Below are 24,602 nucleotides of genomic sequence, written 5' to 3' on the forward strand. Positions count from 1 at the left end.
CCTAGCAAAAGATAAGATACAGAGGAGATGTGAAAGATTTTTCTGGACCATAGATTTTAGCAAGTTTCAGACTAAACATTTTAGGACAAGGGACAAAAGTAGTCAGCAACCTACAAATCCATCACCACTAATTTAAGAACTCAGAATGCATTATGGCAACACACTGTTTCAACCGATTATGAAAATACATTGGTGGAATACACTAAAAACTACAGGAACAAGCTTGAATAAACAGTTGAGATACTTGCTTAGCATTCTATTTCCCTTGGCCAACACACAACAAACTTCAAAATTATAGTAAAAATATTTTTATAAGGAAGAGAAATATGCTGTCCTAAACAGACTGCAATATTTTAAATACCTGTGTTATATTTGGTGGCAGTTTAGATTTTCTTTTTGGAGGGGATGAGGGGACCACCTAACTCAGACATCTTCAAGAGCACACCTTACCACTTGATCACCATGAGAGATACCATTCACAGCCCAGCCTTTCCAATTGCAGACAATTTCCAGTTAAAAGCATCCTTGCCTCGAATAGAATTGAATGTCAGATTGTTCATTTAGTCAGGAATCACACACTGAGCATCTACCTCTTCCGTTATTTAAAAGGAAACATCTAATTCTTATGTTACAAGAACTGTATTTGCAGGAAACCAGACACAAGAAAAGGCTCCCTAATTTGTTTACAATTATCTTTAACGTTTGAAGGATTGGTGTGAAAAACTCATAAGGAGTTGTCAAAGCTGGCTACTGAGCATGCTTTTAGTAGGATAGCCACGCTACATGTGCAGAGTAAATTAAGTCAATTACCTTGAAAATATTTTACATTGATCCTTTGACTAACAAGTAAGATTAACATCAAAGCAAGATAAACATTAGGAACACAAGCAAATATGCTTGTTCTTAATAATAAGAGTTCTGTTACACAGCATACACAGACGCAAATCATGGTGTAATACTGTTCAATGAACAAGCAAAAATATGAAACATTATGTGATCTTCCATTAAGCGATGAGACAGCTAGAGTTTTAAACAGGATGACAATCGACTAATCTCAAACTAGGTTTCCAAATATTAATGTAATAGCAAAGCATAGGCTAGTCACAAACTTATTTTTAGATAAATTACCTTCACTTTTTACATTGAGTATTATGCAGGTAGTGCAATAAACAAGTGTCATCTGTCTATCAGGCCATGAAAAAAACATCAGCACGCTCCAGCCAGATAAGGAAACAAACATTTATTAGAAACTGGTAGTTTTATAGACTTAAAAAGGTAAACATATGTTTAAGAGACAAAGAATACAAAATTGAACACGGTCATCATAAAGGCACATAATGACAAATGAAATTTGAAAGACCCCATCGTTTCAACATTTGAAAACATCATTACCATAATTTTCAATACTCATAATGGCACTTGCACACTATAAACAAAATGGAGCAAGTCTAGAAGATAGACACTGCTAAAGTCATCTCTGCATCACACACACACACACACACAATACATTTGTTTGCTCATTGGTCACAGTCAAACAAAATGATTGGGAACTGATCTCACAAATCCCACAAAGATACAAGAATGTTGGCAAAACCAAAAAACACCCAGATCAGAAAGGCATTGTACATATGGATGAGTTGGACAGAATGACTTTCTGTTTTTTTAAAAAAGTGCAAAGTCCAAGTTTTCCCTAAAGGGAAGGCCAAAAGACACAGCTAAAGCTGCCATTTTCTGAAATCTGATAAAACAACATTTTATAATACAAATTTTATGGAGTTGTTATATATCAGTTTATGGAGAATAAACACCAGCCATGGAAGCACTGAACACAGATTTACATCTGATTGCTGTTTGAAAAATATGGCCCAAATAGTCTTCTGTATGTGGAACAAGGGAGGTTCTGGCAGTTATTCATGTTCACTTGCTTATTTGTTTGTTTAAAAAAAAAAAATTTTACAAAAAAAATAGAAAAAAAAAGAGAAAAAGAGACCCTTAATGACCTTACAGGAACAAAGTTCTTCCTTCAGTAATCCAATTTCAGGAAGTGGTCTAAGAGCAGTTGCTTTTAGAAGGTCAAGATAAGTATAAAGATAACCCAGAATTTACAAAGATTAAGACACCACACATTGCAGAAAGCAGAAAAAGAGTAACAAATTAGTTCAGCAATAATTGTTACTCTATATCAGTGTTCAGGCCTGAAGGCAATTGAAATGCGGCACCACCACCACCCCCCACCTCACCTCCAAAAAAGGAAGTCACTTTGGAAGTACTTGTACATGGAAATACCTACTTTCTACATTGAGGAAGTGCTGCTTTGTTTTTTGAGGAGCTGTTTCTCAAGTACTAACAAGTTCTGTGTGCGTGCTTTGCTTGCTTCATTAACATCAATCTGATGGGCACCTGAGATCAGCAGTCCCACTTGGTCACTTGGACAAAATGCTTCAGTATTTTACTGAATTTCACACACGCAGCCAGCATGCACAGAAGACTGTGAGGGAAAGGGGATTTAATTCACATGACAAACCTGTGAAACCTTTACATAATAATGCAATCCTCTGTCGGCGAAAAGCACATAGTGAACTGTAGCCCTCTGAGTAAGGGAAAGAATGGAGAGTCCAAAACACGAAGCATTTCTCTCCGCAAGGCAGCTATGATGAGCTCCACTACTGGCTGTATTACAATCACTATCAGCTTAACACTGGATCCTCCACCCCGTTTTTAAACGGTAACTTGCACTTGTATGGAATGGATCTAGTAACTAAGCCTTTTCCGTTCCTGTATATTATGATCCTATAAAACGTGCAGCTGTAACCCAAAGCTTGTCGTGGTTAATGGTGCTAGCATTTACAAGTGCAATGAAAAGCAGGTCCAGTGAAGCAAGTTATGAAAATCACTGATTGTCTTACAAAAATACCGTGTAAATCCATTTGAGGTATTCTGATACCATGGAACAGCAGTTTCTCAGGCTCTTATTCTTTAAATTAAAAAAAAAAAAAAAAAAAAGAGGTTAGCCTCAAGATAAAGGTGATGGGCTACATTTTAATGTGTTACTCCATACTTGTCTGTATCTAAGATCCTATTTTTTATGAACTTAAGTCTTCAAAAATAACAATAGTAAGTGTTTACTTCTAGGCATGCAAAATGTTGCCTGTGAATTGCTTGAGTATAGGCAGTGTGACAAAACAACAAGTCACTTTCATATATTCAATAGCAAGCCAGTACAAACTTCTCCTCAACCTTTGGTTTGATCCAAGCCAAATACACATTTAGAGAAGACAAATACAAAAAAAAACCGCAAACCCCAATGAGTAAAATATGCACGATTTCCTGAACATATAAACATATTATTGATTTAAAGATAGTTTCTTGATTTTTTTTTTAAACTCAGTGACATTTTAAAGTGCAATATAGGTATCCGTTTAGAAATGGTGAACTAGAATTTAAGAAAGTTTCTTCCCACTTCAGAGCAAAAGTAGAAGTTGCAGCATCTCTCCATAGAGATCTGTCTCTAATTGTGAGAGCAGGTTACTTGAGAAATCATTTTTGTTATGGTGTTTCCAACAACATTAGAAGCATCTCACCTTTTTCCTTCATTTCATGCTATTCCCAAATTCTGCTTCATTTTTTCATATACAACATAGCTGATGCTGACAGCTGGAAGCACTTTCATAAAATTAGGGGCTATGCCCCTATAAAGTCCTCGGATTCCCTCCATAGCAATAATTCTTTGAAAGAGACCAACCATGTTTAGCTGTGGAGCTCCTTCCACTGAGGCTAGAACAAAAATATAATGTGTTATACAACAGTTCTAGTAATATTAAAATTCTTAAGCAAGTATTAAACACCTGGGTGGTGAGCCTACTATCACCTCTAGGGCCATTGATTAAAACTTGAGTCCTCACAGGGAGGAGACATCTCTAAATCACAGACATTTGAGAGAGATCCATGTGTCTAAATCCCACTGAAAAGCATCATCCACCTACATTCCTTTGGAAATCTGGGCTCCTATCCTTACTCTGTGCACAAACCTATCAAGCAAACCTATCTCAGCTATGAAACTGTCTTTATGAAATATCCTCCAGAGCAAATATTGCTATCTACCTTCACAGGATGATGCAAGTCCTTTTAATTTTACCTCTAAAATTTAGGAAACATTCTAACTTTTAGAAAAGTGCTCCCAGACTATGACAGGAGCTCTAAGTCTGGTAGTCTTGTATGGAACGTAGCACACAGAGCACTACTGTCTGAAATGTTACATTTGAATTAAGTATGATGAAGAACAATGTTGGGGGTAATAGGGAGAAGGGACCAGTGTAAAGAAGATTTTTCCAGATAAGTCGTTTGGGTTTTCCAAGCTGGGTTTTTTTATTCCCATGTCTCTGCTACAGCTATCCCAAACAATACAATTTTGATGTGACCACACAGAAACATTTTCAGTACAACAGGACTCACCTTGAGCCTGCATGCGTGTTCTGATAAGAGCAAGAGGGTAACTGGCTAACTGCCCACATGTGCTGGAAACAGTACCACATCCCAACAATACAAAAACACCTGGGTTAGCAGAGCTTGATGCATAGCGTTCTAGCCATGTACTCTTCAAGAGCTGCCAAGATATAAAATTAAATAATAAGACAAGAGATCTGTATTCAAGAAAGTAAACAAATACATCTTTATTCATAAGAAATCTTATGGGCTCAATCCTGAAAAGCACCGATCTCACTATACCAGTCCTACATGCTTACTTTTAAAGTGCACAGGTAAACACCTTAGCATACCGGTAAGGACTTTAACCAGACTACAGTAGTTACTGCCTAGAAGAGAAATCCTCAAAAGATCCAGCAGCAACAACAGTGCCCATGTTCTAGACCTGTTAATACTTTGGGGGGAGGAGGAGGGGAACACAACTCAGCACCACACAGCATGCAACAAAAGCTCACACAGCTGTACATGTCACCCCATGCAGAAACAAGGATGCAAACTGTAGACAAGAACTTCCACACTGCTTTGAAAACATTTGCTCAAGCAATTCTGCTGATTACTACTGCAGTGTCACAAAAAGATGTGTCTAGACTAGAAAAAAAACTAGTCTGTGCACCTGAGTTACTTAACACACTTTGAAGCAACACCTAGCATCTAAGGTAGATAAAACATCTTAATTGTTGCTGATGGGTGTAAGAGGTGCCAGTTCCTCTTGAAAAGAGAGCGAGCAGTGTTTCAAACTCCTCACAACAACTATATGTCAGCCATAAAGACTTCTGGTGACATGCACACATACACAAGGAATTCAGGTTACTATAATCCAATTATAAATCAGAGAAAATGGCAAAAAATGTATTAAGTATCACAAATGCAGGATAGGTAACATAGTATGAATATCATATCAGGTTTTTAAGGCCCTTATTTGCTAGAGAACAGGTATGTTCCAGTCCAACAAGGTTATTTAAGTATGCAAGCATGTTGTATTGCCAAGGTCTATATAATCCTGCCTTATGAGCAGATTTCTTGTTTGGTACTGTTGCACATAAGTGCCCATCGGCACAGGGACTCCTCCAGGAGGGGCAAACAAAGAAAAATGTTAAAGTCTAGTAAGATTAGTGGAAATTCTCATTTATCGATTTTAAATTGAAGGTAACTGTAATACTACAAGTATATTACAAATCTAACTAATAATACAGGTATTCTAAAGAATATATACCCTTTTCGTAAATTAACTAATGAAAGCTACATGCATTCAGTGATCTAAACTCACCTCATAAACAGCAAGGTCAATGCCAGCATAAGGAATTATCCCCAGAATATTAGGAATATAGCCTTTGTAGAAGGCCTTTACACCTTCTCTTTTTAAGATCTTCTTAGCACAGTCAAACATCCCAGAATATTGCCCTGTTTTACCCACAGCCAATCTGGTCTTTAACACCTAAAGTGGAAAAAATAGTAGCCTTAATTACATACCTATTTATTAATGTATTTTATAAACACAGGAAAACACAGCATCTCTCTGCTTATTCAATTGTCTGGAACAGCTTTGCATTTTGGTACTTCAGGTCTCCATTGTGATGACCACTGTTAAGGCTTTGTTAAGCAGTAGGCTTCTTCAGGTTTTATCATTAGCGCAGAGTAGCATGCATACTACCATACACTAGCTTACAAATTATTAGCTTTTTTAAAGTGCCTTTTAGCTTTCTTTTCTTGATTAAAACAGGCAGATTTTGGATCAACTTGAAGGCAACAGTGGGGGCAATATTTAATAGAAGCAGTAGCTAAAGAAGAAGTGAGAGCATTAACATACTAGCAGATCACACTTCTGATCTGGGAACAGCAAAGCATGTTGAGAAAATAATCTTTCAAAAAGCACGACCCTTTGAGAGGTAGTTAAGGTTGTGTCTTATAAAGATAACAAAGATTGCGTCTCACTAGTGAAACCCAGCATCTGATTAATAATGCAAATAAGTCTGTACAGCATCTTAGGATAAAGAAATTAATAACAGTATCCAAAAGAAACCACAGAGGGAATTTCCTGAGCAAGAATTTGGCCTACTTTAAAGCCTCATAAGACTGCAGCTTCCTCAGGAGTTTCCTGACACTTTGCTTTTCTCTTTTACTTAGAAACACCCTAAAACCCACTTCTAGGACAGTATTATATCTTTGTTAGGAAGATCAGAGCATCTTATTGTAGAATAGTTCACCTGCCTCCATTGATCAGTATAACCCAGATGATCTACATAACATTTCAGTTATTCTATAACTTAACCCATCTCTGTACTCAGGCTAGCTGTGATGGAGCGGCTCTAACATCAAGGATGCTATTTAAAAAGAGATCATTATTATTGTCAGCAATAAAACAGCTAAGTTCTATTCCTACTGACACCCCTCCCTGTGAAAAAGGTATTTAGGTTACATTTTCCATTACTTCCAAATCTTGATGTTGGTATTGGTCTAATCCCAGACCCAACATATATTCCAGTTATTTGCACAACAAGATAAACTTTCTGGGGAACCAGCAGTAAAGGAAGTACATCCCACTTCTACTAAAAAAAAAAAGGCAGGATGTGAAATAGCTACCCTAGAGCAGTTAATATATTAACACTAGTTAAATTGCAACATATGTAGTACCACATACAAGTATGTCCTTACAGAGGAAGGAGCAGTTAATCCACCCAGCCTCAACTGTAGCTGTTATATTCTCCCTCCACACTGATCTCTCCTAATCAGACCCATTTGGCAGAGTCTCCAGTGGAAGCAGATTCTCTGTTACTTACTTCCATGGGATAAATAGAAGTTTGTGCTGTTGCTCCAGCCAAAGAACCAGACACAAATCTTTCCACGGTGCCTAACTTTCCATCGTCCTTAGTGAGTATCTTCTTATACTGTAGAGTTAAAACACATAAAATAAACATCACGTGCTTTTTAGGAGCAGCAAGAGTTACTATGAGAGGCAGGAGAACAGTACAAAATGTCTTTTCAAGCTGTACTTACTTTTTAATGTATTTACAGTTACATTTACTAACCCAACAAATTTAGCACTATACTCACTGCAACTCTGTGGACAAAGATTCTCAAGAACACAACAGATATTCCAGCCTGCAAGAATCCTTTACATTAAACACCTCAGCCACCCACAGTACTGTCAGGTATTCTACCAACAGCCAACACAAGGGATACCCACACTATGGCCCCCAGATAACAAAGAGGAACCCAACTCCCTTGCAGATCCAGTTCTCCAATCAAAGAATGAGAGATCAACTAGCACGTTCAGAGACACTTAGAGAGCTGTACATACTGTTTCATTCAAGACAGAGATACCATCATGCAAGAATGCGCCATCAGCTCCCGAACAGCAGAGAAAGACTAAGGAATAATGTGCTCAAAGTTATTCTATGGCATCAAAATCTGCCGTTCAGTCTTGCAATATCCCCAAGTTTGCTTGACTTTTTGTTGCTTTTATTTCATCGTTGTACAGAGATATGCAATATGTTCATTTAGTCTTACCTGAGGCACTAGCAAGATCATTTAACTACACCAGAACCAGAGTTCATTTTCCAAAGGAGGATTAGGCCTTAACATGATGCTTAAAGCTGATTCAGAGGTAAATATAACTCTGAAATCCAGGCTGAAGGCATCTTACATAGCACCATGATACTTGACTTAAAAAGAATCCTGTGTAAGTTCAGCTAGCATAAAGTGCTAAGTTTTTGGTTGTTGTCAGTTCAAAGCAACAACTGAAGAAACTAGATATTAATGCAGTACTCCATATAAAGCTATGCAGACTGGAGGACAGTTTAAAATGTATGACAGACTTAGTTTATTTACACTGCTTATAATACAATAGCAAAATCTGCCTAATACCAAGTATTCTATTAACAGAATAAATAGACGATTTTAAATCTCAAAGTCACTCTAAATTACTGTGACAAAATCCCCAATCATGATAAGAACTCCTATATAATACAACAGTGCAAATAACGAACAGTGGGAGTGATACACTATTTGATTTACCATTATTTTCATTCCTGATTTATCATCCTACCTGTTCATAAGCCCAGAACTTAATAGCTGTTTCAGGAGCTATTTTCACAACATTTACACCATTTCCCCTCCAGAGCGATCGGACACCACCTTCTTTCAACATTTGTTTAAAACCACCAGCTATATTCATTTTGTTTGATTTTGAACCATGAACCTAAAAAAAACCAAAGTCACAGTAAAGAACACTGCTCTGATTAGATTGTAAAACTCATCACCCAAGTATTAAATTGCTTAAATATATCAACTAGAAAAACCACATCCACTATTAAAAAAATCTTATTTTAGTGGCACAAGTACTATAATATTTTGTTTACATTTTTGCCAATATGACTAGGGAAAGGACAATTTTTATGAACACAAAATACGAAAATTGTCAAAACCTAAGTAGACCTCCAGAATGTAGATACTGTATTTGGCCATCAGTTTTCCGTAACAGGTCTCTAAAAACTGAAGTGATACACTGGAAACTAAAAAGTTCTTGAACATTGCACATACCTGCATCATCACTTTAAGGCGATCTAACGGTGCTGTACCTGTCCGAGAGACAGCACCAGCCACTCCTCCTGCCAACAGCTGTTTCCACCACTGTCCAGTCTTTTTCTCTTCCTCCGTGAACTCATCTGGAACAGTCAAACTATCTCCTATATCCAACACCTATTACAATCCAAAGCAAAGATGTGCAAATAACTATCTCATTCTATCATCTCAATTTTATCAACAGTTATAATTCCAAATTAACCTACCACCTGAGAGTACGTAAGCAAAATGCTGGTTAAAAATAAAAAATATCTCTAATTTACATTCAATAATCAACTTGCTATGGATTGCTATTGCTATTCAATAGATAGCAACTTTTAATGGCTTCTACAAAGATATTGAGTAATAATACCACAGACCCACCATTTCAAAGACTGCACCATCATCATTAAAAATTATGACTAATTTCTGCCTTGAGTATGGCCCAAACAAAGACATTCTGTCATGATCAGTAGACCTTTACAGCCAGCACTAAAGCTCAAATGCCTATATGTTGCAGCTAACCTTTCACCGGACAGCCTTCTGGGATTAGTTTGGTAATCTCCTAAAGATGCTAACAAGAGATTTCTCTCTCATGGTAATTTACTCACACATATGTGGGATTTCCCCTTCTCCCCACCCCCCCCCCCCCCAACATTTTAAAGTAGCATTTTTATAGCTGATATATCAGAATATTCTATTTCTGGTAACTGCTGTGTATTATCTTACAAAATGACAAGTTTGACTAATGCTTTATAAATTTTTTTATCATCAGTTACACTGAAAGACACATTAACAACTTTTTTCAGCAATAAAGGTTTGAAATTGAATTAAGAGGTACATGTTTGTATTACCATTCAATTTGATCAAAAAAGAACATTACTATAGGCTTTAGCGATAAAGCTGTCCAAGACATAAGACTGTGGAATTTCACATATCACTTAAACATAGTCTCTGCTCTTCATGTAATTTATAACCATGATATATGAGGAAAAAATACACAGTAGATAATGCAAAGCCAATATTACGCATAAATTAAACCTATAAAGAAGCAAGAATGTTTTAATAACTGGTAAATACTGACCAGAAAACATGTTAACTGATAAACTCTTTTTTTTAACTACTGGTGATTTTAATTGTAGATACTACGTCCCTAATTTATGCTGCGTTCCCTATCTGTTAAGGAGGCAGAATATGGTCTTGGTCATTTGGAACACAAGAATTGCAGGATGCAGATTACAGATATAGCCACTGGACAAACAGGATAAGCACCAACTATTCTGGATATTGAACACAGAACAGATTAATTGAAAAATCCTTTCATCTTTCTAACATTCGTGGTTTCCAAGTAAGGTGTCATCAGTTGCTCCACTACATGGAGTCATCAAAAGATCAATCAGAACTCTCAAAATATAAATTCAATGTTCTTAGAGTTATTATGCATATCTACCAGGGTTTAAACCTTGTGTCTACCAAGCCCTAAACACAACTAAGAAAAAAAGCTAAATTTGAAGGGGTTTATAATAGAAAGGCCACACCTACCAACTCATAATAATTCTATGCCAATACAGCTATCTGCTTGGAAGAGTCTGACAGCAATTAAAATTTACAATAAAAACAGAATTGGAAGAGCTGTCAATGACAGCCAGGCATGTGAGGTCTCACATCTGCTCTTATCTGAAACACCAGCTGTGTTGCCGTATAGCTGGATTTTGCTTGCTGTGATAACTGGGTCATCAGCTGACTGCAACACTGGAAGATCACAAGAGACTTCAAAAATTGTTTCTTGGGGGTAACTAATGACATTCCATAATGAAAAACTAAAAAAATACAGATCTTATGTTTAATAATAGTAATACGAAGCATTTTATTAAAGCAAAGGGGTTTTTTTCCACTAAGTAAGCTGGGACCAGGACTATCTGATCTCATAGCAGTGCTTCAAGTGTTTTCTTCAGCAAACAGGGAGCTAACTCCCTTTTGGCAAGCATTTCTGAACTGAGGTTGTAGAGTGTGAAACACTCAAAGCTTTCAGATCTCATAAACTGTTTTTTTTATTATGGAAATGCTGACTAATCCCTGAAGATATAAATGGTCTCACTATTTGCGAAGAAACCTGTCTTTACCTAACTTTACGGATTACTCCAATAATCTACAGGAAGGATATTTAGCAAACAGGATTACTATTGGTTTACTTACCTTATTATTTGTTCTTAAAAGTCAGTCACTGAGGTGGCAAGAGCTCCATTCAATAGTAACTTAAAAAAATTATCTGCACAGTGGATAGCCTATTGCTGTATATTCTGTCATTCTTAAATGAAATTCTGTAGCACAAAAGAGTGTGAGAACATGTGCACAGAAAATCATCACTAATGACACCAGTGATTTTATAATGATAATATTACTATGTAAATGCAAATACTGAACTAATTTCAACACACAAAACAGTTAAAATGTTTCTATAATTTGTTTCAATACATCAAAAACACTGAACATAGGAATGTACTGTAATGTGAAAAGAAAGAGATTTAATATTGTGGTTATTATCTTTCTGTGGAATATCTCCAAAGGAAGAAAAGGATTCCTTCCTAAGAATTACTGATAATTATTGGCAAAGTTTAGATGAAGTTCTTTGTTCAGAAGAAACTCACATCACACTATCCTGCTTGTAAATGAGAGAGCACAAAGTGAAAAGGAAAACCAAACAATCTTAAATACAGGTATGCTTGAAATATAACAACTGTGAAGCTGTCATACTCAATATTGCAAATTAACACAGCAGAGATGAACTTAAGAGCTGCACTAAGTTAAAATAAAAGTTGAACTTACAGTGGAATGTTTCCAGTATCGAATTATTTCCTCAATGTCTGTAGCTGGGTTAAACATAAAATGATCTCTCCACTCGTTCCAGTCTACTGTCATTGTCCCATCAGCATCAATACTGAAAAGAAATTGAACAAAACCAGATAAGGAAATAGTAGCAGGGGTGGTTTTTTGTTCCGTTGCCTTTTCTTTTTTTCAATACTGGCCATCACATCAGTGACACCTGACTGTAAATTCCATATGGAGACTTCAAGGCTGAATCTGCCATGGCCTTTCAATACTATGGTTTTCTTATCCAAGTGCATCTGGCATAGTCCATTTAAAAACATAATATAATGCTTCATTCTATCAACAACATTTACAGGGAAATGAGATAACATTCTCCTCCCAGAACCAGATGCTCCAATAGTGACTAGACTTACTATCACCCAAGAGCAGATGGAATATGTGAGAATTCCTATACCACCACTGTGGTATAGAATTCCACTACCACCACTGAAGGTACCAACACCTTTCAAAGTTATAACCACATTTATCCTGTTCTCTGAATCATAAAAATATAGTAATTAACAATACAAAGAAGGTTAAAATACTTTAAGAAATAATAATTCCTGACCTTTGCAGGATCTTTTCTGCCTGTTTTTCTGAAATGCTTATACCCAGTATCTTGAGGGACTGGACAACTTCTGATGCTTCAATTTTTCCTTGAAACATTAAAAGAATGATGATACATATTTAACACACGGAGCTTAATACACTTAGCACCTTGGAGCTCACAAAGTTCCACTGTAATGCTTACATAATAGCAAAGATAATTTAAAATCAATTTAAACAGAGATGATGTATTTTACTACAAGGACTGAGCAAAGGTAAGTACATTCAAATCATGCGACCAAATGAGATGCAAACATTCAGTGAGTTAAAAAAATATTTTAGCTTTAACAGGTACTTAGAAACTTCCTTATAGTTTCCCCATCTGGGGAACAAAGAGCCCCAAATCAACAGACCTGGAAGATAATAAAAAGAAAAAAAGACTATAATAATTTATTATTTCAATCTATAGTAAACTATAATTATGATCCTATTAAGGAAAAGAAGTAGGGGTTTCCATATTGACAACTTTTTGTCTCTGGTTTAGACAAAGAATATAAATGAAGAAAACTTTTAATGCACAGTTTCTTCAAACAATGTTTGAATAAATAAAATATATCAAGGCATACCATCATTGTTTTTGTCCAGGCTCTTAAATGCCAGTTTCATCTTTTTCTCATGATCTTTAAGATACTGCATAAATTCTTCAAAATCCAGCTGTCCATCCTGGTTAGTATCTCCAGCTTTAAAAATTTTCTGTTGAGAGAAAAATTCAACATTTGACTTTTCCAAATTATAGCAGGTCACAAAGCAACAGCAGCATGGCAGCCCTGGCTTTAAGAAAAGCATCATATTGGTCACTTTGAGAGTCAAATCAGGACAACACCTAAGCACTTCAGAGCTATATTTTGTTTTCAGAATTTAACATACTCTCAGTATTTTCATAAAGAGAGAAAACACTCAGCAAAGATAGATTTAAGAAAGCATTATTTATTATTTACATAACTTTACTACTCAAAGATTTTAAGGTTTCTTACCAGCACTGGCAAGTTACACCTACAGGTATCAAATAATTTGTGGAGGAGGTGGGGGACAGGACAAAATCATGAAAGAGAACAACTTCAAGCCTGTGACTTTCCTGATTACACATGAAATTTGTCAATATGACAGTGAAATTAAACAAACACAGTCTTAACTATCCTCTTTAATCCAGTGGTCTAATAATTACGAATCATAAAGATAAAAATACAAATAGCAATTAACTATTCAACTGCTGACAAAAAAAATACAAAGGTCTCACCTGACTACCACTTCCCCCCCCAGGGTTTGAGAAGGCAGGGCTTTCTGCTTCAAACTGAAGCCCTGACAAAAAATTAAAACAAACAACAAACAAACAACAGACTTGTAACAAATAGAAGCACAGTTATCTTCCATTTTTGCATGTGTTTCCTAGTAACTGTCCTGCAGATAAGAAACATCTACATGTAAAATTAACTACGAGTTGAATGCATGGTATACAATTACCAGCACTGCAGGAAACAAATCTGAAATACAGCCTAGGCCTACACTTGTCCATCAACAAAGGGCTAGAATACTTTACCATTTTTGTGTGTGAAAACATACTTTTTAAATCAGGGAAATTACAGCAGCCCCCCCAAGCATCAGCCTGTAACTGCTGAGGCATATCTTCAAAGGCAAAGCCCCAAGAAGAGCGAAGCCCAGGCTAACACGCTCTGCAGGATTTATTAGCTTGGGCTTTATGCCACAGCAAGGGCTGCTCCACACACGGAGGGCTGCAGAAAGAGCAGCGGGGCCAAGGAGAGGCAAGGCCCACAGCACAGGATCACAGGCACTTTCCATCCGCTCTCGCGCTTCCACAGTGCTGCCGTCTCCTCTGGCAGGATGCGCAGGAAGCGGGCAGGGAAATCCACCCCAAAACCCTGCTCTAGAACACAAGATTTAAGGGGAAATTATGCCTCATCTCTTTGTTTGGGCATCAGTCTCTGCAGTTTCCCTCAATGTGTGAAATCCTACAGGAGACCAACTTGACAGCACAATCTCTTCATTAATTTGCAGTAAGTTTCAGCGCACTTCAGGGTACACGTAAAGCATATGCCAAAAATACTTTTGAATATCTTCTATTTTGCAGACTGCCTTGCGCAACTGTAATTTCTGAATAAAGCAACTCTCAAGGAGATTTGCATGGCTATTCTAACCTGCAAAATCTGTTTTTAATCATTTTGTTTACTCCACTATAATTAGTAGAAGTCCTCAAAAGACCAAAGTCCAGCAAGTTCTAGCCTAAAGAAACTAAACATAAAGCAAGTTGAAAACTCTGATGTATTTGTTGCGGATGTCTGAAAAAAAAATTGAAGACATCTAAATAAATTTTTGTTGCCTCCTTTATCCTTCCTATCCCTCTACTAAAAGAAATGTACTTTAATGTTTAATCTCAAAGAAACAAAATTCATAAGATTATCCCAGCTTTCTCAATGGAAGGGAGGAAGACGATGTAGTACTCCACAGCGAAATAAGAAGCAACATTTACCTCCCATAATACAGCAAGTTATGCACAATAAAATCAACTGAAGTTACCACATACTCAGATAAAGGTGTTTGGTATCAGCTTAGAAAAATAGTGTTCTTAGCATACTCGTAAGTCCAGCTTGATTGTCATGGCTATGAATTACCTGTTAACAAAAATATACTCATCAATTCAGTTTCATGCCCTTGCCAATATTGTTAGGGCTGTTCAGAATTTCCCATTATGAAAAAAATAGTTTACATTTATTGAAGTTTATGGATGCATTCCTGACCATGACTTTCTAACAAGACCATTTAAATAAAACCAAACAAACAAAAAGCCCTAAACCAAAAACCACCATTAAAATTACTCTAGCCAGAAAAGAGTCCCCCCTCAAAGACACTGCAATCTCAACCCGTCTTGTATTCCACGCACAGCATCTCATACCGCAGGATCCAAGTGCCTTGCTAGACTCCCACAAGTTACTGAGAAGTAATTTATGTGGCAGTCATACACACACTTTGAGTGAATTCTAATCAATGCAAATTGTTACTATTCCCTACTGCTATCTGAACTACATGAACAAAAATGAAGAACAAGGAAAGTGTTGTTCTGGCTCACAAATATGACAAAACTTTAACTAAATTCCAATTACAAAACCTCCACTGCTGAGGATGACGTGAGCCAAAGAAAACGGAAATTCCTAGGAGGTTTAGAGAGCTGGCAATTAGCGTGTGTGAAGGGGGGCACCTTTCATTTCATCTGCCAAATGAGCGGATTTTATATTGCAACAACTAGAAAAGGATAAGCACAAACATACTCTCCATTCTCTACTTTTGTTTTTACAGTTATTTTCCAGACTTCAAGCCAGTCTCAGCCACTCTCAGTGCAGCAGAACAGAAGTGACAGGGAACAAAAACGTATGCTTTTCCTCAGCAGACACACACATTTTTCTAACATTACAAATCTAAAACTTCATACAAACAAAAGCCTCTTGCCCTCTATGAAATGTACTAATTATGTGGGTGTTAAAAGTTTTAGATTAAAACCAGTAATTTGCAAGTTTGTGGAACAAACAGGAACGTTGAAGGAGCTTGCCTTCCACTTGGAGGGCGGAAACTCCCTCATGGGGGGTTATATACTCCATGGGCATAGCCAGCAGGAAGACACACACTTGATTCTGTGGCGCACTAACTCCCAGGTACAAACTGCCCATTCATGGCATCAAATAATAATTCCAGTTGGAAGGGACCTCTGGAGGCAATCGAGCACAACCCCGGCTCAAAGCACATCTAATTAGATCAGGTTGCACAGGACCACATCCAGTTGAGTCTTGGACATCTCCAAGGATGGAGATTCCACAGCCTCCCCAGCCAACCTGTTCCAACTTTCAACCACCCTCACATCAGTTCAACAAGGAATCCAGCTCTGCTGTTCTGCATTTAATATACTACCCGATTTTGCATAGTTACCACCACTTGTCACTGTGCCACTTCCTGGTTCACCAACTTCTCTGATGGAGAACTGGATGCATTTTAAAATAGGCATGCTTACAACAATAGAGCAGGAACCAAACAGAAGTCCTGGGAAACAATTTTCAGTGTGCCTGCCACATAAAACCTGCCATTTCTTGTTACAGACTTACTGTGGGATCACCTCACCTTTAGGTAGGCCCAGCCCCAAGAGGAAAATGTTTATTTTTCAAGGCACGCCATTTCTTTTCTCATTGTCTAAAAACTTTAACCCCAAGCAATAAAAACAATTCACTAGATAAAACAAAATGATGACCATGTAAAGAATTGCTAGTTACTGACAGATGTAGGAAGACGGTTTAGATGATCTTCCCTTTAACGCTACAGGCCTTCACCCATACTGACTACAATGCTCCTGTGCTGACCTATTTGGTCATGACACTGCTGCCTTTTTCTTTTCTCTTCTTTTTTTTTTTTTTAACGCTGCTACTTTTGTTCTTTTTCTGCTGTGTATTTTGTTAATACAGCTGCTTTCAAAATCCTGCACAGTGAGGCAATACCAATGTTAAAGGCCACAAGTAGACTGAAACACTGAAGAATTTTATTTTTAAATTTCTAAATTATATAAAGCATGTTACAGTGTTGAATTCCTACTCCTCCAGAAGACCTCTGTATTTGGTGTGGAAACATAAGCCAGCAGGTCTGCTGAAAAAATAAAAGTTACAGACAGGCTTTATACACACCTAAAAATCCTGAGACTCTGTAAGTGGCCTGATGAATTATTAGATTACTCTGTGCCAAAGTTATGAACTTTAAGATATTCATAGCTACAATGTAAAGACAGAGAATGCAAGACACTAGAAATCTTAATGCTTTTACGCAGACTTTTTCTTTAAATTCACAGTTTAATTTTTATATTACTTAGTATCACTATTTGTGTATTGTGCATAAGCCTTCACATTCTGGTTACAAAATTGAATTGTGCGTGAAAGGTGGGGCTGCTCAGTACAAATGATTACCAATCATCTATTCATTAGCTTGTTACTTCAGCTAATTAATATAATGTAAAGAATATTTAAAAGGAAGTGATCCATCAAGAAGTTACTGGGTGTTTCTGGCTTCCTATCATGTTATCTACAAGACAAGTAAAAAACAAACAAACAAACAAAAAAAAAACAAAACAAAAAACCCCACACTTAAAGATACATAAGTGGTGCAATTAGCAATTTATTACACATACCGCATAGAAAAAACACCAGCACTACAGTAAGAATAGCATCATGTCTTTGGACACTCACAAATTTCACATTTTCTTTTAAAACCAGAGGTACTATATATAAAACCAATCACGATATTCCCTTCTCCTCTTCTCCCCTTTTTCTATTCTTTCCCCGTTCACCTCCAAAGTAATTAGTGCCAGTCATTCACATAGCTCTGCATTCTACAATTTTAAATTATTAGACTGTAATCTTATTGGAAGCCAAATTCAGTCACAGCTCAAGTATACGCAACTCTTCTCTTTACTGGATACGTACCCTACAATACTAAAAATTAATGTTGTCCTTTTCCTAGCTGTATCTGCCAAGACTACACAAATTTATGACACACAATGACAACCCAAAAATCAGTAGTAAAGATTATTGAAGTCAGCCTTGTCAAACTGCATCAGTTGGGAGATAAATCCAGCAGAAACGGAAAGGGCGTGAGGGGGTGTCCACGCAGCATTATAACCCAACCAGTGAGTCCACATAACATATTAACAAACTAGACTACCACTTAACCTCCAGAAATCCAACACAACATTGCATTTTGAGCAAAACAGTAATTTACACTGCCTCCAAAGACCTCCCAACTTGTTCAAATGCTGCATTCATATTTATTCGCTTCCGTCCCAAAGGATACTACCAACATGTGAACAGTACCTAAGCAGGCTCTTTAAACCTGCCACAGACAGACATTAACAGAGTACCCCATTCCAGTACAGCAGACTTGCACCCTTGGCAGTAGCAGAGATGTTGCTATCAGCCGCAGAGCTTCCCCTTCCTGTTCTTTGTCCTGAGCACCACTCTTCCCTGCAACAGGAAAGCACTAGCAGTACCCTTCACACTGGTCCATTTCAGGTAACAGAATCTCTACAAAATGAGCCTAAAAAGGAAGAGATGCAAGTCGTGAGTATGCTCTCCAATATGCCTTGCAGAAGCTTCTCCCTCAGGACCTGGATAAACTCTCTCAACTCATAGCTATGAATTAGATTCCAAGAATCTAAAACAGCATAAATGGGAGATGCAAACTATCCCTTGTACCTTCATTCATCATTCCTTGCAAGTTACACTGGTATTTTTGACTTTGAACATACTTGGTAGACTGATTTTTTCCATTAAATAAGACTACTCAGCTACAGAGGCATCCCCACCTTACAGTCAGCTTAAAAGATTTACCAGTTTACCTTGTTTGTTTACCTGCTGTCTCAAGACGGGGATTTAGCAAAGCATTTCAACATGCTGTTAAGAGATCTTCCAGAGATGGGGGTTCCCATATTTGGTGCCTGGCATTCTTGCACTTTGCAGCAACAAGAGGAAGAATTAATAATTCACTGTACCCTGTCACTGTTCAGGAAAAAACCTATCAAGTTAGTATTAAAAAAATTCATTTTATCTCCTTGGATGTTTAAAGTGTTGTGAAAACAAACTTATATTCATCTTGCTCTTTCACATGGAGACTTGGCGACTACAGCACTTGTCAGTTAAAAGCTTCTGAAGTTGTACACATTGCAATGAAATAATGACTTATATTTGCTTACAACTGAAGACAGATATATTACTGAAGATCCAATTAAGTCCCCATAATCAGACATAATCATAACACCTATTATGACCTGAAAAGCAAAGTTTAAAGGAACTAAGTGATTCCAGTTTTCTACAATCATGTGACATGACATCTGTTTTGGTAAAAAGTTGAAGATGCCTGTCTACTCTAAATCTATAGTACCAGTTTTTGGCATACTTATAAGGTGAGAGAAAGCTTCATTTCACAAAGAATGACACACAGACGTGAAAGTGGTGAAGCTTATAAGACCGTGAATCTGCATATCACGTATGACAATAATTTCTAAGAGTAGATATCGTGTGATCGAAAATGCCCATGTTTCTTCTAAGAAGTTGCCAAAGTAACTAGTGCTTTTTGTATGTTTCTAGCCAAGCTACAACATAATGAAGAGGCTTCAGTTAACTTGGTCTACTAGCCTTCTAATTTTGTCATGTAAGGGAAGTTACCAAAATTAAGAAAAGCGCAAAAATCTTAAAAAACAGTGGAGAAATATTCAAGGATATATTTACCTCAGTCACTAAACAAGTATGTGCTTTCTGGACTAAGATCAGCTATGATAACTTCAAGCTCTGAAGAACTATCTAGCTGTAGTTTTCAGAGGCCGCAGAAAAGCACAGAAGGAAACAATACACACCTGTCCCTGTTCTCACATATCCGCTCGCACTGAGACACAGCACTGGAACACAGCACAGGGGCCGGCCTCGCTTGATGGAATTCTGAATTTTCCTTGGTTTAAATGCAGCAACACACTTCAAGTGTTCTGAGTATTTTTAGACTTCGTTGGACTAAAATTTTCATAAACACAGTCGATCACTCTAAACAGACCATATTCTGATTGCTGAGAATTCAGTCTCGTTGGGCCCTGTTTCCACCACACAGAGGTGTCTCATCACACTTTCTTCATCTAAAGGAGCCTTAATGTATCCAAAGACTTATGTCAAATCCTGACAGAGAGTCAGTCCAAATAAGATCATTATCCTGTTTCCAGAATGTAATTAGTCATTTCAATAACATCTTTCTACTCCTAGCTCCAGGACTCGATGTATAAATAGTACCTGAATTTGAATGCTTGGCTGTTCCTACCCCAAACTGAAGCTTGAAATACAGGGTTCGCCTCCTACAGGTTTACTGTAAGGATTGATTGCAACATAAGGAAAGGGTGAACAAAAATAGTACTTCATATAACCACTCGCACCATTTATGGTACTCCCGCCTAAGAGACTCATGGCATTTTGAAGACACAGGATTAGATCATTTGAGACCTGATCCCAGCATCAATTTTGTGCCTCTACTAGATAACTCCACTAATCAAAGTGACTGCACAATAGCTGTTAATGTTGCTTGTAGAGCACCATTTGATACTGTCACCACACTAAATTCCTTCTTTGTAGGTGTTGACGTATTATGTCAGGAATCTTTTGTAAAGCTTTGCAAAGTTACCCATTCCTAGAGGGTAATATACTACAATATAAAACAGGAGTCATCCTGGCAGCCTCTAAGCAGCACACATTTTGGATTTTCCAGTGGTTTACTTTTGTCTGTCAGATACTGACAGGAGGCAGGTCAAGCAGAACACGAAGTCAGGAGCTTCTGTCACGTTGTGCTATGATGTTTTGCTATGGGGAAAAAAATTATTCTTCCTTAGAGGGACATGCAACCTACCTCCAAAGCTTACCACATGGTTTCACATCAATTCTCATATCTGTAACGTTACTTCAACTAAAAGAGTGTCTCATTATACATTGAGCATTAATAAAACTGCCAAGACAACTGATGAAAGGTGAAATAAAAAGAGCACACCAGTAGTCTATTACTCAAATGGATAGCAGCTTTGTATCTTTTAAAGACATGCATATCCCTTCTAGAGAGAAATTACATTTCAAGAGAAAAGAGGAAAGTAATACTAGTAGCACAAACACTAATTTATACCATGAAGATGACGACTTCGGATGAACCAACTGACTTTGCAGTGAAACACAGTAACACTCACATGGTCCCTTACCAGGAGTTAACCAGGAAGCAGCTGTGCCCCCCAGAAGTTCGGTGATCAACACTCCCGTGTACGTGGATTTCATCCCATGCAACAAAAGCCAGCCCTGCAAGAGTGTTTTTGGAAACCTAACTCAGACCTGCATCTAGAACATAACACTAGTGCAAGGCCTGAGACCCCGACCCAGCCATGAGGCACCGAAGCCTCCTTTGCTTTAGGATATCCCAAGGTCTACCTGCCCCATAGTGCCACTATGTTGGCAGGGCTGAGCAGTTCAGTAGCTAATGCTTTGTCACATTGTGTAATATTTCCACATCTCATTTCCTTACTCATTAGTTATTAGTAATTATAAGACTACTTGTGCCTCTCCAAACATAGATATGACGATTCAATATCTGACTTCATTAATAAAATACCTTTTTACCAAGTACTAAAAAGACATTTTACTGAATTCAACGTCACTTTAGAGCTTGAAGTGAAGTAAGCGGGAGAAGGCAGCTTTGAGCTGCAAGAAAGTACAGGAAGCAGATTAGCTACGTAAAGAAGCTGGAGGCAAGTCTTACTGAGGCTCTCATTATAAGAAGTCTAGTTATTAATAGTTATATATAACTAGTCTGGTTTCTAGTTCAAACCATGCCCACCATTAAGTTTAAAATAGTGAACGTATATAAGTTTCAGTGCACTCCAACAATTCTTCCACCCCTCTCAAACGTGCAACATGACTCATGGCTTATTTTGTTTACTCTGTGTTTCCTAAGCAACTAAAGGCAGCCCGTTCCTGCTCTCCATTACATCTAGGTAAGTCTAGCTTATCTCTGTTGATTTCATGGGTTTCACTTCCGGTTTATACTGTAGCAACTGAGAAGAATTTGACAGATACTCAGATGTGCACTATTAATGAAAGGCATCACACCGATCTTGAGAAAGAACTTAGAACTTCAATTCTAAGTTGCTCAAAACTGAAGAAACATTCCACTTGCATCTCAGGGCTTTCAGTGAATTATGTGGGAAGACCACCCTCGTTAATCACCAGAAAATTAACTGGTCACCTGTTCCCCTGTTGTTCAATGTAAGTAAAAACCCCAAACTGTTACAGTCAAACTGGTACAACAGGTTTTCAACAATGTGTATATAATGTGTGACTGAAGTTCGCAACTAGCATGCTCTTAATACTGACAACTCTCATGGATAAGCAAACAGGCCAAACTGACCCTCCTTGATACACCAAAAACTGAGAACACAAAACGTACTTATTGTAAAGATGATTTTGAAGATGATTGTAAAGATAATTTTGAATTGACCAGAAGCAATATTGAAGTGAAAGCATGCTTTCATTTATACTCTCACACAAGCATCATTCAAGAGGCCTGCTGGATACTTTCCCCTTAAGTATATGACACAGAGAATTAAATATACTAAAAAGAGGTAAAATAGAGACCAAATAATGAGATCACGGGAAAGAACTGACAGTGTCCCACGATTAGCATAAGGTCACTGAAATTGCGTTACTGACCCAATATATATCTTAACACTGCAGTCAAAATTTTTCACTTTCCTGAGCCTCTTTCAGAAAGTATGCAATGGCTAGTACAGGCACAGCAGTGGAATTCCTTCTAACCATTCTTTATACTGAAATAAAGAACAGGAGTGTTATGGTAATAGCTCCAGCACAGATCTCAGCTGTACCTGTTCAGCCTAACTGACCCTATGCGTGCCTTTTCAGCACAGACTTGCCTTACCACACAAATACTTATGCCTACAGAATTGTGCATTAAATAATTTTATATTCTGATCCCTGGGGATTACTGAAAACAACTAGGAAAGAGAAGTTTCTCTTCCAGGTACAGGTCAGATTTGCTAGTCTAACTCAGCATTGCACTGGAACACTTGACTCAAGTTATACTGACTCATGAGGTCACAACATTGATAACAGGGGACAAAGGAATGTAATAGTCCAACCTGATCACTGCAGAATCCACAGCACAAAGAGAGCGTGCTGTCTGTTTTGTGGTTTGATGGCTGCTGTTACAAGTTTGCATTTTTAAATAGAAGGGCTTTGGTATCAGACACAGCTGATGCCAAGAAGAATAATTTCCATGTCCGTGTGTTCATGGAGACCTAGCTTCAATAACTAGTTCTGAAACTGCAACCTACTGCTATACAGATCTACGTACCTGCTGCCCAAAGCAAACCTTAATGTATTCTGATCTAGATTATGCAAAGGTGGAGTGACAGACAAAAGCTGTAAATTACCATCCTTTATGATGCTGGAGGAGGAATATGCTATCAAATATCCCGCAACAAAGAGTTAAAGGAAGTCGAGAGTCGACACATGATGAATAAACCCGGCCGTGCCCACTTAGCACCAGAACCGCCGACAGCCGTACTGCTAATAGCGTCCGCACTCGGGATCCTTCATTTATAACCCTGAGGCGTGCCTGTACAATACAGCCCCTGGAGCAGGCACGGCGTACCGGGTTAGGAAAAAGGCAGGCCCGAGGCCGACTTCACCCAGGAGCGCCCCAAAGCCCCCGAATGCGGCTCCCGGGTCTGCAGCAGCCCCTGCCGCGCCGCCTCGGCTCCGGGGCCACCAGGGCGAGCCCCCGCCGGGCAGCGCCCCAGCCCTCACGGGACGGGCGGCGGGGTGAGGCGGCCAGGCCGCGCCTCGCCCTCCCCACGGCCGCGGGGTGCCGGAGAGAGGCCGCTCGCCAGCGACTGCTCCTCCGGGAGGCAGCGCCAGGGTGAAGCGACTGGAGACCGGGGAAGGGCCGTCTCCGCGCCATCGGCCCGCTCTTACCTCCTCCGCTTCTTTTCCCAGGGGGATGCCCATGGCCCGGAGGCCCGTCTGGAGCTCGGCGATATCCACCCTCCCATCTTCGTTGAGGTCCAGCTTCCTGAAGAGGTTGGCGTACCGGGAGTCGCCATCCCTGCTCCCCTCGCAGGCGGCCGCCGGCAACGCGAGGCGTCGCAGGAGCTGGAACATGGCAGGGCCGTGCGGTACGGGCAGCGAGACGCTCGCCTCTCGGCTCCTGCGGGCTGGGCGCGGACGGGAGGCAGTGCCTGCGCTGCTGCCAACGCCCGCCGCTGCCAGAGGAGGCGGCGGCCCGGACCCGCCTCAGCGGCGAGGGGGAGGAGGGAGGGCTGGGCGGTGGGAAACGAGCCGCTGAGGGAAGAGCGCGGGCGGGCGGCAGCTGCAGCCCCTCAGGCTCGCCTCAGCTCTCCCTCCCGCATTTACGCGGTTGTACCCGGCTAAACGTCTCCGGTACAAGTCGAGAAATACCAATAACGCTGCAAAAGCCCTAACTTGGATACTTTGGCTCATTCTAGTCACCAGCGG

At 38.8% G+C, this 24,602-nt stretch overlaps 1 protein-coding gene across 1 annotated transcript; it reads right to left on the reverse strand.

The window, feature by feature from the left end:
* Positions 1-1,225: 1,225 nt before the first annotated feature.
* Positions 1,226-24,382, reverse strand: SLC25A24 (solute carrier family 25 member 24). Its single transcript, XM_072867440.1, has 11 exons — positions 24,063-24,382; positions 13,083-13,209; positions 12,479-12,566; positions 11,869-11,980; positions 9,022-9,180; positions 8,528-8,680; positions 7,260-7,367; positions 5,750-5,917; positions 4,453-4,603; positions 3,582-3,774; positions 1,226-2,974 (listed from the first exon to the last, which is right to left on the reverse strand). The coding sequence occupies exons 1-10, from the start codon at positions 24,246-24,248 to the stop codon at positions 3,596-3,598; spliced, it is 1,431 nt and encodes a 476-aa protein (XP_072723541.1). The 5' UTR covers positions 24,249-24,382; the 3' UTR covers positions 1,226-2,974; positions 3,582-3,595.
* Between the last annotated feature and the right edge of the window lie 220 nt (positions 24,383-24,602).

Source organism: Ciconia boyciana, chromosome 7, assembly GCF_034638445.1.
Source record: "Ciconia boyciana chromosome 7, ASM3463844v1, whole genome shotgun sequence".
In the NCBI taxonomy this organism is placed as follows: domain Eukaryota; kingdom Metazoa; phylum Chordata; class Aves; order Ciconiiformes; family Ciconiidae; genus Ciconia; species Ciconia boyciana.